Here is a 19,631-nt window from a genome sequence, read left to right on the forward strand (position 1 = left end):
GCCTATCTTGTTCACCTGTGTTCCCAGCTTCTCTCATAGGCCCTGGCATGCAATAGACACTCACTCACTGTTTGTTGAAGGAGGGACAGACATGGCACAGAGTCCATTATATAGTGGCATCCAGTAACTACTTTTGAAAGAATCAGTTAATTAATGAATACCTACTGTATGCCAGTCATTGTCTCATTCTTTCATTCAATTTACAGATATTTTACTGAGTGAGCTCCTATCATTTGCCAGACACTCTGCTGGATGCTGTGAATTCAAAAAAGAAAAGAGACAGTTCCTGCCGTCAAAGAGCTTACAGTCTTGTGGACGTGGACCCACAGGCAATGGCGAGGCAATATATAATGACCACAGGCTATATCAGAGTGCAGGCAAAAGTAGATGAGGTCTTAATCTTCCTGGGAGAGTCAAGGCAGTCTTCACAGAGGAGGCAGCCTTTGAACTGAGACTTAAGATGCATGGAGAATCTCAGACATTTCAGGCAATGAGGTTGGTGTGAGAGAAAATTATAAGTTCATCCTTGGAGGAGAAAAAATTCTGTGGAGCAAATAAGTGGGAGAGTGAATGGAGAAAGGAAAGAAAGGAGGCTTCAGCCTAATTTATTATAAAGGGTCTGGTATTTCATTTAAAGCAGCTTGAACTCACCCATTGGTTTAATGCTCTGCTGTTGGCTGTCTTGAAATTCTCAATTTTTATTTTTATTACTTTATTTTATTTTTAAAATTGAAGTACAGTTGATGTACAATATTATGTAAGTCACAGGTGTACAATATAGTGATTCACAAGTTTAAAAGGTTATACCCCATTTATAGTTATTATAAAATATTGGTTATATTCCCTGTGTTGTACAATGTATCCTTGTAGCTTTCCTTATACATAGTAGTTTGTACTCCAATCTTGCTCTTAATTCTCTACCCCTATGTTACTCTTCCCCCCTTCCCTCTCCCCACTGGTAACCACTAAGTTGTTCTCTGTATCTGTGAGTCTGTTTCCTTTTTTTGTTATATTCACTAGTTTGTTGTATTTTTTAGATTCCACATATAAGTGATATATATGGTATTTGTCTTTCGCTGTCTGACTTGTTTCACTTAGCATAATACCCTCTAAATCTGTCCATGTTGTTACAAATGGCAAAATTTCATCCTTTTTTATGGCTGAGTAGTATTCCATTGTATATGTATATGCCACGTCTTTATCCATTCACCTGTTGATGGAAATGATTTTATCTTTGAACGTGTGTTTTGTAAGTGAAGGCCAATAAGACAGGAGCATACACACAAGCAGAGGAGGTATATGCAAGGTGCACATCTGCATTACCTTGCTGCTTCATTCATATGTAGTGTTTGTGATGCTCCATGAGCACAGAAGTCCAGTGGGCCTACTACATGTGGGAATTTAGTGACTCAAAGCTAGTACAAGGTAAGCCTATTATGGAAGGCATCAGCACCCACTGAGTGTTGATAGACTATGTGCATTTTAAGAAGTGAGAGAAAACAGTTCGGCTAGTTTTGTACAATGGGCTATAAAAAACAAATTGTATCATTTCAGTGATTCCTCATGTGAGTTAAACACTCATGTTTGCTTTTAAAATGGGCATCGAACAATATAAAGATGAACAGTAAAGTTCACGCTAATCATTTATCATTCGAAATTTTCTTTCCTTAGGACACTAAGTGATAAATAAAAATATCATGACATGTTGAGAGACAGACTGCCAAAAAAGGGAAGAAGCTTTATATTTTAGTAAATTTAATGGCATTTTCCCCTTGCTTTCTGAACATTTTGCACCAGGCTCCACAAAGTAGGTAGCTGGCCTTGGTGGAGAGACATTAAAAAAATCCTGAGCAGGGAAGAAACATGACAAGACTATTACTTTAGAAAAATAACTCTCAGCAGAGTGTGGAAGTTAATATAGAGGGAGGCACTACAAGGAGAAAGAAGATCCGTTATCATGGTCACACTGGCAAAGGATGGTACGGTCTGTGCTAGGGCAGGGCGGGGGGATGGGGAGAAAGGGGTAGAAGTGTGAGGAATTCATGGGCAGAGTTCTAGGGCTGCATCAGTCACTCCTTAGGGGAGAGGAAGATAGCTTGACTCCAGACTTCTGCCTTCAGCCCCTGGGTGAAGTCATTCACTGAGATGTGGAATAGAAGAAAGAGAGAGTATGGGATGGTGAGGGAGGAGGGGTGGGTTGAAGGGGAAGGGTGGTCTGGGGGGGAGACGGGGTAGCCTCTTCATGGCTGGATCTATGCAGTACTTCTCCCTCTGTCTTCTTCTGGTAACTGACCCCACCTCCTCTGGCCCTGAGGGTGCAATCCTGACCTGGGCTGAGCCCGTCATGGCATGAGGAAGCGTATGCACATGCACACACACAGTCCAAGGAGTGGGTAGGTAGTGGTCCTCAGGCAGGATCATCAGAGTCCTGAACTAGGATACTTCAAACTAAAGCTGGGAGACATCCCTTTCCTCTTTGGCGCCAGAGGTGAACACGCAACTGCCAGCAGATATGGTCTAGAGACCCTGAGACTCAGGGCTGAGAGATGGAAGCCAACATGGAGAGGATGACCAGTCAGGAGCGAGCCCTGAGGGCTTTGAGTTCCCCCTTCGGACAGTTCCCAGCTTCACACCTGCCCTTCCTGGTTACACAATCTCAGAAATCCAGCCTTCCCTCACTCCCCTGCACTCTCTCCCAGACATTTATATTTTCCTTAAGCTTATTGGAGTTAGGGTTCTGCCATTTGTGACTGAGAGAGTCCTAATTAAAACAGGACAGGTGGCCAAGCACCCATGGAAACAGGCTGTGTTGATATTATCATTCCCATATCATAGAGAAGTGAACTGAGGCTCAGAAAGTTTGGATAACTTGCCCGAAGACTCACAGCTAGCATACTGAGATGCCAGGGCTCGGATGCAGGTCTAACTCCAAAGTCAGTGGTCTTCATATGATGCCACACTTTCTTCTTAATCTGTTCATTATTCTTAGCATTCTTTTCTATAAACACGGGGCTTCAAGTTTAGGTATATTCATGCTACTGAACTTCTAATTTTCTTGCTTAATGACCGAAGCTATGAGGACCAGACAGTGATTTCTCTGGAGCATTTCCCAGGCTCTGACTATTCCCACTTTATAATTTACTGGTAACAGAGGGCCTAGATGCTAACTTTGCAGAAGTCTAAAGCCAGTGACCTTATGAGCAAGACTGTTTTTCCTAAACTGTCTTGTTTTATGAGTTCAAATGCAAAGTCAAGTCTTAATTCTCATCAAGAAGGTGATGATAAACTGAGCCCATGGCTTCAGAACTTGAGAACATCTCTCTGGGAGCTTTTCTCAAGCTTGCTTCTCAGTTCATTGTCACATACTTGTCTTCTTTTTTTAAAAATTGAAGTATAGTTGATTTACAATACTGTGTTAGTTTCCGGTGTACAGCAAATTGATTCAGGATACGTATATACATTCAGATTCTTCTCCATTATACGTTATCACAAGATATTGAATACAGTTCCCTGTGCTATACAGTAGGTCTTTTTTAAAAATTTTATATACAGTGGTGTGTATCTGTTAATCCCAAACTTCTAATTTATCCTTCCCCTCCCCTTTCCCCTGTAGTAACCATAAGTTTGTTTCCTATGTCTGTCAGTCTGTTTCTGTTTTGTAAATAAGTTGATTTGTATCATTTTTTTTAGATTCCACATATAAGTTATATCATAATAATTGTCTTTGTCTGACTTACTTCACTTAGTATGATAATCTCTAGGTCCATCCATGTTGCTGCAAATGACATTATTTCATTCTTTTTTACAGCTGAGTAATATTCCATTATATATAATTCCAATCCCAGGTGTGGGATTACTGGATCATGTGGTAAATATTTTTAGCTTTTTGAAGAACCTCCATAGTTTTTTCCATATTGGCTGCACCAATTTACATTCCCACCAACAGTGTAGGAGGGTTCCCTTTTCTCCACACCCTCTCCAGCGTTCATTATTTGTAGACTTTTTAAAAAATAAAGTTATTTTATTTTTGGCTGCATTGGGTCTTTGTTGCTGTGTGCGGGCTTTCTCTAGTTGCGGTGCACAGCTCGAGAACGCAGGCTCAGTAATTGTGGCGCACGGGCTTAGTTGCTCTGCGGCATGTGGGCTCTTCCCAGACCAGGGATTGAACCTGTGTCCCCTGCACTGGCAGGCGGATTCTTAACCACTGCACCACCAGGAACGCCCTATTTGTAGACTTTTTGATCATGGCCATTCTGACTGGTGTGAGGTGGCACATACTCTTCTTTATAGAACTTTCTTTTCCTTCTATTCCATTAACCTAAATGTAGCCTAAAGAGAATCTTTTCTGACTAACTCATTCTAGGGAATTGTGGCAGAAACCATTGTCCCCAAATTATTACTCCCTTCTCTTTTCTTTCAATAATAGAACCCCTGAATTTTTAAATTTATTTTTATTGAGATAGAATGCACATATCATAAAACTCAGTGTTTTAAAGTATACAACTCAATATTTTTAGTAGATTCACAAAGTTGTGCAACCCTCATCACTATCTAATTCCAAATCGTTTCATTACCCCCCAAATAAACCCCATGCCCATTAGCAGTTGCTCCCCATTCTCTCCTCTCTCCATCCTCTCCGGTAGCCATTAATCTATTTTCTCTCTGTACGGATTTTCCTATTCTGGACATTTCCTATAGTTGGAATCTTATATTAGGTGATCTTTAGTGTCTGGCTTCTTTTATTTAGTATGTTTTTGAGGCTCATTCACACTGTAGCATGCGTAAGTATTTCATTCCTTTTTATTGGCAAATAATATTCCATAGTATGGGTATACCATAATACCATATTTTGTTTATCCATCTATAGTTGATGGACATTTGGGTTGTTTCCCACTTTTTGGCTATTATGAATAATGCAACCCTGAACATTCATGTACACATTTTTGTGTAGACAGATGATTTCAATTCTCTTAGGTTTACACTAGGAGGGAGTTGCTGGGTCATATGAAAACTTTAACATTTTGAAGAGCTGCCAAACTATTTTCCACAGTGGCTGTGCCATTTTACATTCCCACCAGCAGTATAGGAGGAGAATCCTTGGTTTTTAGCTGGGTATACTAAGCCTGGGAAAAGGTCAATTTTCCAGCTTCCCTTGTAGCTATATATGGCCGCACAACTAAGTTCTGGCTTATGGGATGGGATGTAAGCAGAAGTGGTATGTGCAGTTTCTGGTGGAAACATGTCCTCTGTCGCTTTCTCCAACCTTCTGGTTTGGAAGGTCGACTTAATGACTGGAAGGCCAGCAGCCATCTTGGGCCATGGAGTAACTTTGGGAAGGGAAGCCAGAGGACAGGATAGAAGGAATCTGTGACTGACACCATGGAAGGCCATGCTACCCCCTTGGGCTTTTTAAATATGGAAGAGACATAAACTTCTATGGTGCTTGACACTATTATCTTTCTCTTATTAGTTACAGCCAAATCTAACCCTAACTGATACTGTTACTGAATTCCTTCACTCACTGAGCAAGTTTTCATTGAAAGCCAATTAAAAGCCAGGTCCTGAGCTTGGTGTTAAAGAAATAAAGATGTATGAAATAAGGACTGAGAAAATAGAAGCAATCAGAAAAGAACTCCTTCATCCTCCTCCATTTCATCCACCAACCTACTGTCTCATGTATCAGCCTGAATGCACTGTCCCTGCTTCCATCAGGTGTGACTTGGATCCCACTCCTTTTTGTCTGCTCAAGGACTTTCATCCTGCAATTGTCCCTTCACCCTCCTGTATCTTCAATTTTCCTCCCTACTCTATTGGATTATCCTCATCAGTGTACAAATAATCTAAGAAATACAGTCTTCTCACCCCTCAGTTTCTCCCAGACTTTTATGTTTTCTTTAAGCAAACTGGAGTTAGGTTTCTGTCAGTCGCAACTGAAAAAATCCTGATTAATACAGGACACATGGATAGGTACCTATGGAAACAGCCAGTGTACTTTTCCCCATTCGTCTTCAATGGGTAAAAAGAGTATAGCTCCATAGAGTTCATCCTTTCTCTCCGCAGAGGACATGGCAACTCTAAATTGTTCATTTGTGTACTTTCTTGTCACCAAGCTCACAGCTGTCCAGGGATCTCAGATATAGTTGGGTGGATGTTTGAAATCCACCCTCACAATAGTTTAATAGGGACCAATTTTTTTTTTTTTTTTTTTTTTTGTGGTACGTGGGCCTCTCACTGCTGTGGCCTCTCCCGTTGCGGAGCACAGGCTCCAGACGCGCATGCCAGTGGCCATGGCTCACGGGCCCAGCCGCTCCGCGGCATGTGGGATCTTCCCAGACCGGGGCACGAACCCATGTCCCCTGCATCAGCAGGCGGACTCTCAACCACTGCGCCACCAGGGAAGCCCCGGGACCAATATTTTTAATGAAACATTTAAAAAATTTCTCATGTTTACATGAAAATTCCTCTTACATAGTTTTGCACAGACTATCTGTTGAAGAGGAGAATATTTGGCTTCAGAATTTAAATGAGGGTCATAATAAAGACAGTAAAATGATTGAGAGATACAGTGCTTAACATCGAGCAGTCTATATTTATGAAACGAATAAATAATTGGATGAATTAATAAATGAAATTAATTAAATTAAGTTTGCAAATGTGTTGTATTCCCAGAATTGGTTTTGTAACTTATTGGTTTGAATTGGGGATGCATTTTCCCACGGAAACAATTTTATAAATGGTACTTAAGTGCCAAGAAATCCCACTAAGGTTGTTTAGCCAATAATGTAGCAATAAAATGTAGAAAAGTAATGGCACTGTGTCAGAATGTGGTTTAAACAATTTGGAATACTGGTGATTGAGGAAAAGTAACTTTAATTAGGAGATGAGGTGGTGCATGAAAAATGTGGTAATTCCGAAGGGGACTTCTGAGAACCTTCAAATGTCCTGGAGGGTACTATCTCCCTTTTTTTTTTTTTTTTTTTAAGAAGATGTTGGGGGTAGGAGTTTATTAATTAATTTATTTATTTTTGCTGTGTTGAGTCTTCATTTCTGTGCGAGGGCTTTCTCTAGTTGTGGCAAGCGGGGGCCACTCTTCATCGCAGTGCGCGGGCCTCTCACTATCGCGGCCTCTCTTGTTGCGGAGCACAGGCTCCAGACGCGCAGGCTCAGTAGTTGTGGCTCACGGGCCTAGTTGCTCCATGGCATGTGGGATCCTCCCAGACCAGGGCTCGAACCCGTGTCCCCTGCACTAGCAGGCAGATTCTCAACCACTGCGCCACCAGGGAGGCCCTACTGTCTCCTTTTTACATCAGTTTTCAAATAAAAATGCATGCATTTCTCTCCCTTGGCACAGTCTTATACTATTCTTATCATCAGCATGATCATTATTGTTTGCTTGGTAGGCAATTAACAACTGTTGTGTTTCCAGTTGGATGGAAGGGTAGGAACAAAGCAAGATGGAAGGTCGAGGGAAATTTCTCTTAAGTAAGTGGAAAAGAGTTGGAAGAAATGAACATGTCATAAACAGCAAACTTGTATTTGTTATTATGTGTCTCAGTATTCAGAATAGAAGGAAGGTGACACAGAGAGGCTTACTATTTATACAGGAAGTAAGACCCACACGTAGAAGGAAAAAGCACTACTGGGTAAGTCATGTTGGGTGACAATCAAGGTGACGCCTGTTCAGTGATCTTTGGGGCCAGGAAGGGAGCAGGAAGTGCTTGAGTCTGACCCTGTGCAAGAGGATTTCAGTGAGAAAAGAGATGGGAGAGTATACGAGGTGAAATTAACTGAATGGTACTTGATAGAAAATACAGAAAAAGGATGAAACACGGTGTGAGCATGATTCTACCCAAGAAGAAGAAAGAATATGGAAAGGATGCTGGATGATTTCCCCATGGAGCCTACACGATGGCTCAGGAAAGGTTAGTGCTGATCTAGAGCCAGACAGGGAATAATGAATGGCCTTGGAGTTTTCAAGTGATCAGGCAGCAGGTGATCAGAATTTCAGAGGTGTTGGCAATTCAGATTGTGCCTTAATATACCTAGGTGTTTCTATAAAACACAGAATTTGTATTATTTTACCATATTCTGACCGTTCTGTTTGTTTTTGGTGGCGTGTCCTATTACACAAATCCTACAGATTCCTAAAGAAGGAGATTCTGAAACCCTTGCCTTTGGTATTAAAAGATGTCAAGTACTCCCCCTTCCCTCCTTCTCTTCTTTCTTTAGCTTTCTTTCGTTAACTGACTCTGACCAAATCACTTCATTCTTTGGGTCCCTGATTATTATTATTATTATTTAATCTCTAAATGACAACACTGAACTAGATCATCTGTCCCTTCCACTTCTAAAAACTTGATTATGAAACTTTCCAAGATGACAAAACACAGCAATAGACGAGGACGAGCCCTAACAATATTGGCCAAATTAAATAGCTGTGGTTTCCCAAAAAGTTACTTCTAAATATCATAGATGATTCAGTTACCCCCTTTTTTCCCCTAGAGCTAGCTGATCTCTCTGCTCTCAGAGCTGTTACGAGGGCACTGAGATTTACGTAGAAAAAGTGGTGCGGGAAGCGCGGGATTTTCACACAGCATTTCACAGATTTTCACATCAGCAAAACTGTTATCTCCTATCTCCTTGACTCAAAAAATCTGGATTAGCCACACGTAGATAAAACCTTATCTTTCCGCTCTTGAGTTCCCCCTCCTGGGCTTTAGATGCATTGACCGGCATAAGATTCGGCCTGAGCCTAACACCCTAGGCGTTCGCTGGGCGCCCGGCTGACCCGTGGGGGTCTGCGGTTTCCCGCGAGAGGTGGGCGCGGGCGGAAAGCAGGGCCGCCACACTTCCGGTGCCGGGTCGGGCACTCGCCACACTTCCTGTTGATCCGGCTCCGCTGAGGGCCGGGCCGAGAGGAGGGCCGGCGGGCGGGCGGCGGCGGTCACTCACTGGCCAGGCGTGGGCGCACGCGGGGCCGCCCTGGGCACAGAGCGTTGTCCGCCTCGTCGCCTGAGCCTCGAGCACTCTCGGCCGCCGCGTCACCTGCCCTCCGTGCTTCCGTCCGGCCCTCGGCCCCGCCGCGCAGCACCATGCCCGCCGTGGACAAGCTCCTGCTAGAGGAGGCGTTGCAGGACAGCCCCCAGGTACCTCCCGCCGCCCGGGTCCCCCTCGCCCGAGGGCTTGAGGCCGAGGAGGCCCTTCCAGCCCCGGGGTGGAGGCTGGGAGTACGCCGGGCCCCCTCGGGGGCGAAGAAGGGGCGGGCCCGGCCCTGTGTCTTGAGTCCGGGATGCTCCGGGAGCCGGCATCCCTCAGGCAGGGCTGGAGACGTCGGGAAAGCCCCCCGCGGCCGGAGTCTTTGTGTCTCGACCCCTTTCCAAACTCAGCTGAAACCGAGGCTGCTTGGCCTACGCTTGGGCTCCACCAAGTGCCCTGGGCAAATAATATTTTTTTTTGCCTCAGCTGTGTCGTAAGATAGGAATAATTGTACCTGCCTCCTAGAGTTGTTAGAATTAAATAAGGAAATGCCTGTCAGGTTGTTCGCGGGCAATGTCTGGTACAGAATAAGAAGTCAATCTTACTTATTATTATTACTACCACTGATATGATGGGACCTGGTGGATTTAGGACCAGAGTGGGATGCAGAGAGCCTAGACCTCTTCCCCAGCTGTGCCAGACCTCCCCTTGGCCCTGTTTTCCCATTCGTGAAGAGGAAATTACAATACCTGCCCTATTTGCCGCACAGGGGAACTTCATTAGCGCATCCGAGATAAGAATCAAGTGCTTTGAGCTCTGCAGATGAAAGCTGGTGTGTAAATGTAGTAAATGAGTGCAGAATGACATTAGTTCATAAGTCAGTGCACCTTTCCCCAGGGAACCTTTGTTCTCCTTCATTAACATTTCCCCAGCTTCATGTCGGCCCCAGAGGCTCTGTATCCTTGGGTTATTTAAATACCTCTCTTTATTCCCTAGTATCTCAACTCTTGAAAAATTAGAGTACGAGTAACCTCTTTTCCTTTCACCGTTTCTCTTCCCTTTGTGCTTCCTTTCCATTTTCTTCTTCGTGAATTGTGCCTCCCCGGGGTGATCCTTTGATGGACTTAACAACACCCACTCTGCATCTCTCCAGTTCAGAATTAGTAGTCAAAAGGACTGTGTGCTTAGTTGCCTTGGGCCCATTTCTTTGTGATCTTCTTTACATAGGCAAGTAAGAAAGTGTAAGCAAGCTGTGATTTTTTTTTTTTTTGATGGTTATCCGCTGGTCTGATTGACTTCTCAAAGGCCTCTCTGAAGTCTCTAAACTTCTGGCATTTTAATGGGATCAAAGCCCTGGGTAGAAGTCATTTGGTCCATCGTCACACCTGTTGCGTGGGATCTGAAGATAATATTGTGGAGTTTCTAATGATATCATTTTGAACAGGGATTTCCACTTGCTTTGTAGTTGGAGAAACTGAGGTGCAAAGATAAATTGCTTTCCTAACTGAACATGGTGATGGCTGAGCCAGCTTAGAGAAGTGGCACTAACTGATTCTCCATGTTGCCCTCACCGAGGGGTTACATTCGGAATTTTTGGCTCTCACATCAGTGAATAGGCACTGGTTCTGAGTTGTTTACAGGATGTGCTCAGCTGTGAGGTAGGAGACAGCGGACTGGCAAACGAGTCAGGCCACTTGGGTCCTAATTGTGGCTCTAACACTAACTTATCATTTGATTTGGGCAAGTCACTCATCCCCATCCTGTAACTGGCTGGGTTTTCTCATCTGCAGAATGAGGGTCACGGAGCAGATAATATTTAAGGGGCTTACAATTCTAACATACCTGCATGATTTATAACTGAGCTTGTCTGAGGAAGAAGAGGTTAAGAGGCATCGTCATTTCTATTTAATGTTCCTCTTTACGTAGGGAATTTGTCATTGCTTTTGAGACGTGGGTGTCACCCTGTGAGGGTTCTTGGTGAGGTTTGAATGGAAGCAAACTTCCAGGAAGGTCTTTGATAACCATCAAAACATATTTAGCACTCTTGTATGGGGTATGTGCCTAATGCAGCTTTACTGCCAAGGAGATGCATAGACTTGTAACTGGAAGGAATCTAATCCAACTCCTTAGTTTTATCTGTAAAGAATAAAAGCAATAGCAAACACCTGTGTCATACATGCATTTTTATGTGCCAGGCACTGTTCTCAGTGCTTTACATGTGTTAACTTATCTAATCCTTTCAACAGTCTTTTGAAGTAGGTCTTCTGTTAAAATTACCAAGGAGCTGAGAAGTTAAATAACTTGCTCCCAAGATTATACATTATCAAGTGGCAGAGCCGGGATTGGAACCCAGGCCGTCTGCCCGTGTTGTTCAAGTTAGCCCAGCTACCTAGCACCTGGCTTTTCTGTCATCAGTGACCTAAAATGTTTCACTAGAAGGAAGGGATCTTAAGAAACCATCTATTGTTTGTTTCCTCTTGTTTTATGTAGAGTATTTATGAGGGTTGCTCCGGTAACCTGGTTGCACAGGATTCATTAAATGAACACAAAAGCTTTTATATTGGAGCTCAGTGACCCAAGAAGAGCTGAATAGCAGTTGACTGACCTTATACACATCTATTCATGCCCTTTTTAGTTCACAGTGCTGCACAGTGTGTTTTAAGACTAGTCTCTGTGCATACATGTATTATTTCTGGTTACCTCTGGTGTATGAAAGACGAACTGTTTTAGGGATTAAGGTACTTGTCTCCATTGCTGTTTGCGAGCCTCTGCTGCTCGCTAGGTGCTGCTAGATGCTGGGAATGTCATGACAAATAAGATAAGAGTGCCTTCCCTCCGCTGTTTCACAGTCTGTTCTGGGAGACAGATAAGGAAAGCAGCAGTTGCAGTACTGGGTGAATGCTGCTGTGATAGGAAAACAAATGCTGCTTTGAGCCGCTGCAGCTCGCACCTTTCCAGGGGCTTATTCTCTTTCCTGTAAGTAGTGTGCTTTTGAGATAAAGTGTAGCACTGTTGCTTGCTGTTTTGTTACGATATTTGTTTGTTTCCTTTGCAGTTGGCACAGCTGAAGCACAGAGAATTTAAAGATTAAGTTCTGAGATTATTCAGTGAGAGGTCCAGCTGGGAAACCAGGCCTTTTTTAACTCAAGCAGGATGCCTCAAAACATTACCTAGTGGTTTTGTCTTCATCGTGGAGGGCTTTTGTCCTGCTGTACTCTTTGTTTATGATACATTTCCCTTTCAGTAGGCTTGGTTCTACTGAGACATTTCTCTCCCTCTCCCACACTATGGGAATAAGAGCTTTAATTGTTTTTACCTTAAAAAATATATATATATGTATAATATTTATACTTATATATGATAAATATTAAAACATTTAAGATATATTTAAATATATATAAAATATACACGTGTGTGTGCGTGTGTATATTTTACAATCAGCTGTTAAAATTGTGCCATTATATAACTAGATGCTATTCTTAGGAGTGAAAAATGTCTAGGACTAGTTTATTAGATGACACCCAGTTTCTTTATTCTAAGATAGAGGGTGATGTGGAGCTAAGGCTAAGGTGTTTGGTTTCATTTTTCTGTCCATGCATACTCTTGAGAGTGTAGGGTAGTAGAAGAAGGACGGAGTTTAAATCTTGATTCTGCAGGTTAGTCAAACTCAACCGCTTGTGTTTCAACATGTGTAAAATTAGAATAAAAATAGTTGCTTAATTCTTATGAAGAATAAATAACATATGTAAAGTATTTTCATGCCTGCATATTATAGTAACTCCATAAATGATTGCTGTTATTGTCTTTATAAGTGATACGCACCAGTCTTTCGGATTTTTTTGTGGAACTTTCGAGCAACTGGTATACCTTTGCCTGGTCCTTGGTCTTATTCCTTCTTCAGGTCTCAGAACATTCCTGTTCTTCCAAATATAAGTTTAAGCAGTTGCAGAGCTGATAAATGTGGATATTAAAACAGTGTCTGAGATAGCTGGGTATATATTTTTTCAAGGATGATCATGGCCTAGTTAAGTTAGAAAGGAAAGACGGGAGTGTTTTTGTCAGTTCTAATGGATGTCATGGTAAACATGTTCAGAATATAAAGAAAAAAAAACTTGTGATGTAGTTTTGGCAGTCACAGGTGAGAGCATGACAGTAGGATGACCCAAGAGAAGTCAGCTCCAAGCAGTCTGCATCCTGCCTCCAGACAGGATGGTGGGCTGTGGGCCAAAGAGCATGCCCAGTGATGAGACCCACCTTTGCTAGGTGGTGGATGCATCCTCCTGCGGTGGAGAAAGCATGGCCATTGGTACCAGCCAGACCTGGGTTTACATCGCAACCCTGCTGCTTCCCAGCTGTGGGAGGTTGAGCAAGTTTCTTTACCCTGATGAGCCTCAGTTTCATCATCTCTAAAATGGGATTAATGTAACTGTGGTGTCTACCTCATAAAGTTGTCGGAAGGATTAAATGAAGTAATATTTAGTGCTCAGCACAGTGTCGGACACATAGGAAGTACAGAGTAAATGGTAGTTTTAGTTTTCTTTCTACTCTCTTTATGGAGGACATTATACAAGCCCTCTCTTTTCATCCTGTGGCTCATTTTCCATTCTATATATTTTATTTCTAAGAGTATTAAAAACAATAAATAGGACTCAACTAAATGGACATCAGTAGTATTTAAAAAATTAAATATCCTCAATCCAGTTGTATCACTCTTTTTCATTCTCTTAGATATACTGTTATAGCAAAGAAAGGAACCAGAATCATCATAAACATTGAAGGACTCCTCCAGCATTGGTACCACAAATACCAAAAGATTCTCTCCTATTAGATGACATTTATAGATAACTGTGTAGATAATAGTGTTGCTTTAGTGTTGAAATGAAATCATAACATGTGAAACCCTTAGTGTCCAACATGTTATAAGCAGAGTTCATTATCTTCTTCATAGTCAGTATCATCTGCTCTCACTGTGTATTAGGCACTGGTAGGCACTTTATGTAATTCATTACCTCTAGTGTTCCCTGCAAATTAGTGTTAGAGCCTGAATGTGGACCCAGGATTGACACGGTCCCAAGGGGATCCCAGATCCTTTGGGAGGCCCCAGTAGACTGTAAGCTTCTGGAGAACAGAGTTGGTTCTGATCACCTTTGAATCTCAGATCCCAACACAGTGTTTCATCAAATATTGGATGAAGGCAAAAGTATATATATGAATGAATGTAGAGTGATAGACCAATCACTGTAGGTTCCCAAAACGTCTTTTAACAATCTTTTTTTTTTCCAAATAGTGTATTTTAAAGAGATATAATAAAGAATTCTAAACCGATGTTTTTCACCTACTCATTGACATCCATTAATGGATTTTGAGATCCAGTGGGTCACATCCATGACTTTTGTTTTGTTTGTTCTGATCCTTCTGTTGATAAGAATTGGTACTGAAGAGCGTACATTGGTCTGAGAGCACGTATTTTTAGCCTTAAAGACCTCAGGCAAAACCAGGATAAGCATGTACTACTGTGAAGTCCACCAGAGTTTGTCAACAAAATCAAAGGTAGAATGATTCAAACATCGGGGTTCCTCTTCCAGTTTATTGGGGGTGCTTTTGGGTCAGTTATTATTCTCTTACCTGAGATAGGTTAGAAAAAGAAAGAAGAAGTTGAAATTCATTTGCAGGAAAATAACGAACCTTAATGGATCGTTCTTTGTAAGGTGCCTTTGGTATCATCTCATTAAAGACATTTCTATAGCTTACTCTCCATTCTATGCCTAATGGGTTATTTTCTGAAATATAGATCCCATTATCACTAATATAGTATTTTAAATTCCCACTGTGCTGGACACATTAACAAAAGTCCCTTGAATAGATATGGTCTCTTATGTGGTCCCTTGATACTTCTTTAGACACCGTCCAATATATAAATATTTCTTTAGTGCTCAGCGTATCAGGCACTACGCATGAACATGCTAGGAAATACCTTTCATCTAAGACATTGCTCAGCTGCTCTCGAAGCGCTGAGTAGTCTTCCCAAAGGAACTGAGCTAGCATTCTTAAGTTGCTATTTGAGTTTTGTGCCCAGAGCTTCCACTGGTGGGCCCATGGTGCATGAACTTTCCTGGTCATGAGTTTGAAAATTGGTTGAATAGAATATGGCGAAAGACATGGAGCCTGACTGTAGTATCTTAAGTGGAAAGAATGACACACCCCTGCAAGACGTCCAAGATTGCAGAAAACCGGACAGATGGTTAACTGCTGTGATGATGCAGTGCTGGGTGACCACACCCCAGGTATACAGACAGGCCAGACGTTTGAGTTCAGTTTATGGGCTTGAAGGGAGAGACTGCCCTTTTTAACACTTATTTTATTGGGTGGACTTTACTGGTACTTAGGTAAAGGCTAAAGTCGAGACAGATAATAGCCCTTGAGTCTTCTTAACCCTTTAAAAGTTGGCTTTCTTTCCCTGGCCCCAGTACTCAAACTGTATTCAGTTTGCCCTCGCAATGTAGTCTAAAGGATTAGAAAAGAAGTTCTGAATTACAGCTCTAGGAATCAGCTTATATTAGTATTAGCAATAAAAAAGTAAAGCCAGATGACAGACATCTTCCCTCCCCATATCTCTGTGTGCATGTGTTTGTTTTACCTCCATTGTAACTTCTCCACTTAGAAATAAAATTGACGTCTTTTCTTGCAGACTCGCTCTTTACTGAGTGTATTTGAAGAAGATGCTGGCACTCTCACGGATTATACCAACCAGCTGCTCCAGGCGATGCAACGCGTCTATGGAGCCCAGGTATCCTCCTGCCCCCTCACCTGGGGAGGAACGGAGTGGGAGCCCTCTCCCCACCTTGAACTTCTCTCAGGAGGTTGAGAGATTTGAGTCAGAACACCACCATTTAAACTTCTGAAATAAAATCACAATTGTTTTTCTCTTCACCTCAAAAAACTGAGGACAGTTTGTTTTCACAGCTTAAGAAATAGGGTAATTTTTCTGTAACTAGTAGACCCAGTAGAAAGGTACCACATAACTGCTTTTTAATTTAAAAAAAAATTCTACTCCAAAGGGAAACATTTGAGTCTCCTCTTCCTACTCGTGAATGAGTGGGTTCAGTATTCTAAGGCATGGCTTTGTCTTTCTCATAAATGGTCAGTCTTAGATGTCGGTGCAGGCGAGTAGAGATGTTTTTTCAAGGGTTTCCTCTGAAAAGACTTGAGTCACAGTTCTGGAACTGTTGGGTGGCTTCTTTGTTTTGAGGAACAAATATCTCTGCCTTGCAAAACCGTGGAGAATAAATTGCTGAGTAGCAAAAGTGGATCTTTTTAAGATCAAGAAATGCCCATGTATGTTACTTTCTAAGAGAAAACTTGTGAGTTACTTAAAAATAAAATTTGTTATGTTACACATCAAAATATTATGGCAACCGATACTTTCCATTATTGATTCCTTGCTTACTTAAGCCTGTATCTGTTAATATGTTCCTTTTTCTCATTGACGATCTCTAAGTAAATACCACATTCAGTGTATAATAATAATATAATATATCAATAATCATGTATACTCATTTATTTTACATAGCTCTTAATATTCATATATAATCATTTATTATTATCATGGTTTTATTAATCATTCATTCATATCATATATGGGGAAAAAACTCAGCTCTTGCCATTAGGGAGCTTACAACTGGGTTGGGAGACAGACAAAAATAATTACCAAAGAGTGTTAGAGGTGCTAGGAGAGAAGGGTCACCTAACCTGGAGGAATTGTGCTGGGCACCCAAAAGGAGGATGATTATGATAGTTGAGACTTATTGACTACTTCATAGGTTCCAGGTGCAGTTTCAGGGGCTTTTACATGTAATCATTTCACTTCAATTCCCTAACAACTCTGAGGTGGGTGTTGTTATTATATCTTCATTTTATAGGTCAGGAGATTTAAGGATTCTGATGATGAATGACTTTCCAATTCCACCCCATTAATACATGGTCGAGCAAGTCAGCCTGAAGCCAAAGCCCAAACAATTAACTACTAAGCATAAGGGTGGTAGCCTGAGCTAGGGAAGCGGCAGTGGAATTGGGAAGAAGTGGATTGGTGACTGATTCTATGTGAAGGGGTTGGGTGGGTGAAGGATGAATCAAGAGTGATGCCCACGTCTTTGACTTCAATAACAGGGTGCATAGTTGGGAGAATACAGGAAGAGGAGCAGGGTGTGTGTGGGGGGGGCAGTGGCAGGAATGGCAGGGATGTCAATCTTAATTCTTTCCTTTTTTTTTTTTTGGTCGCACCATGGCTTGCAGGCTCTTAGTTCCCTGACCAGGGATTGAACCTGGGCCCTTGGCAGTGAAAGTGCAGAGTCCTAACCACTGAACCGCCAGGGAATTCCCCTTAATTCTTTCTTGAGAGGCTGATTTTGAGGTGTCCATGGGACATAAGAGTGGGGAAAGAGATCTTGTTGAAAGTTCAGATCCAGAGTTCAGGCTGGAGATAGATATTTGCAAACTACTGTATTATAGAAGTGTAACTTGATTAATTGGAACTAATTTTAACGACCAAAAGAATCATGCGCTCATTTGTGATTTTGCTCGTTTGTTTAGGTAAAACATTTAAAAACTGGGACATACTTTGTCGATTTTTTAAAAGCCCTATTTATTTCTATTACATGTTTTTGTATTTTTCCCTAACTATTCACAATTTAAGAGAACAGAAAATTTTTTACTGAGCTTATACCTGCTCTTTAGTAGTTTGAATATTGTTATTAAATGATTTGTCTCATGTTTAAGAGTCCCAAGACTTACGGACTGTGACTCCGCCACTCCCAAGAGTCTCTGTTCTGCCTTTCCATGTCTGTCAGAATCATTTACTTGGAGATGTCCAGATGCTCTCTTATGCGTTTTTTTCTTTTGAGCCAGAACACTACATTTTGCCAAAATTAAGCGGGTCTTGCATTCCAAGAGGCTGTAACCAGCTTTTACTTCACGTCACACGATCATCACATGGGTTACTGGCAGAAGCCCTTCCTTCTGCCTCGGCATTTCCTGCAGCAGAAGCTAGCAAGAACGTCTGGCTAGCGCTGCCAACTCAGTGACAGATGCAAGCAGTGGTCAGTGGCATTCAGATCGGCTGGGTCAGGGTCGGTTGTGTTTCAGGTTTATTTGAACATGTTTTGATTCTTTTCAATCAAATTCAAAAGAAAACTTTCTAACTCCTCTTTGCTCAGTTTGTTTATATGTATGTATGAGGGTGGGAAGAAAGAGAAAAAAAGAAAGAAGGAAAAGAGTTACCAATGTTTTCATTCAACTTTTTCCCCCAAGTTATGTTTTCCTGGTTTTATTTAACATTCTTCCTTAAATATTTTACACCTAGACGTGTTAAATTACATTAATAGAGTTTTATAATTTCATTTTTAAAAACAGAGGCACTTAGTAAGATGTTTTTCATTATTATATTTTTTAAACAAGATTTATGCTGCTGATAAATGTTCATAAAAGATACTTAAAATCAGGCCACATGGTAAGTTTCTGGATTCTGATATGGTGAATACTGTTTGGACCTTAGTTTTAGAAAGAGGAAGAGTAAAAAAAAACTAGAGGAAAGTTCTGTGAACAGTTTTGCTGATTTTGGCTAGTTTGGAGGAGATTTGAAATTTTATTTGGCTTAAGCAATAGAATGAAGCTATAGGCTATAAGCTGTTTTCAGCATTTTACAGCAGTCCCTGGTCACATCTGGTCTCCTAATTGTCAGATGTGCCTTTGCACATGGGGGAACTGAGTACTCCATCATGGGTCATCTGAATGAAGGAAGCCGTACACACTTCTCATGCAGCAAGAGACGGGTTACTTAGAAAGCTCTGCTATCTTTCAAACTGTTGACTAAATTTAAAACTTCTGTAGTGTCTGAATAGATGCATGGGTATACTTATTCAGTAAAATCTGCTCAAATTTTGCATTTAATACATTTGATATACTTGTTTTGATTCTGTATATCTACCGTGATTTTGTTTCTTTCCTAGAGAGGTTAAAATTTTTAAAAATCTTTTCGAAATGGATTTTTTAGGGTCTTACAATGAAATTTACTTACGTAAATTTCTTACTTCTCCTCTCAGACATTGTATTGAGAAAACGGGAAGGTCAAATGATGTTCCTAGCAGTACTAGTGAAACCTGGCATCTCCTGGAACCTGTCCTTCTCCTCCAAAAGATGACAAGCCTCTGTAGTTGGTGCCTTCAGTCTGGATGGAATTTTTTGTTTGTTTTGTTGATTTTTTTAAGTACATTTTGGATGGAATTTTTCGAAGTGAGAACCATGGTTCAGGCTCTCTCACTTCCTTTCAGCAAAGCAGGCTTACACAAACACAGTCTCATCTCTGCAGCTGCTCTGAACCAGACCTTTGGGAGTGCAGAACTTCTGATCCTAAAATGTAAAAGCCCACATTGGAGTTGGGAGTAGTATCTTTTCAAACTGGTGTGAGACCGTGGGAGGGGATAGGAGTAAAATACTTTGAAGGGAAGATATGCATACATTTGGTATTATAAAGAAGAAAATATTTTTCTTTAGAAATGATAATATATATAGATATCAAGCTAAATAAGTTAATGTTCCTCTTGGGAAACAGAGTAGTGGGCATCCAGGAGTGTGAGCTTGTGATAGGGGAGAGAGAAGGA

The 19,631-nt window shown here is 41.4% G+C and overlaps 1 protein-coding gene across 2 annotated transcripts in view; it reads left to right on the plus strand.

Moving 5' to 3' along the window:
• Positions 1-8,911: 8,911 nt before the first annotated feature.
• The window catches only part of APPL2 (adaptor protein, phosphotyrosine interacting with PH domain and leucine zipper 2), a 52,454-nt gene continuing 41,734 nt past the window's right edge, over positions 8,912-19,631 (plus strand). Inside the window, exons 1-2 of one of the 2 annotated variants that reach the window (XM_081249073.1) lie at positions 8,912-9,146; positions 15,665-15,763. In XM_081249073.1, coding sequence (XP_081105199.1) covers positions 9,093-9,146; positions 15,665-15,763 — 153 coding nt within the window. In that variant the 5' untranslated portion in view covers positions 8,912-9,092. Of the gene's footprint in view, positions 9,147-15,664; positions 15,764-18,020; positions 18,102-19,631 lie in introns of those variants that run through there. The other variant, XM_081249074.1, reaches the window with a different exon arrangement.

Source organism: Mesoplodon bidens (assembly GCF_964165515.1).
Source record: "Mesoplodon bidens genome assembly, chromosome: 11".
Lineage (NCBI taxonomy): Eukaryota > Metazoa > Chordata > Mammalia > Artiodactyla > Ziphiidae > Mesoplodon > Mesoplodon bidens.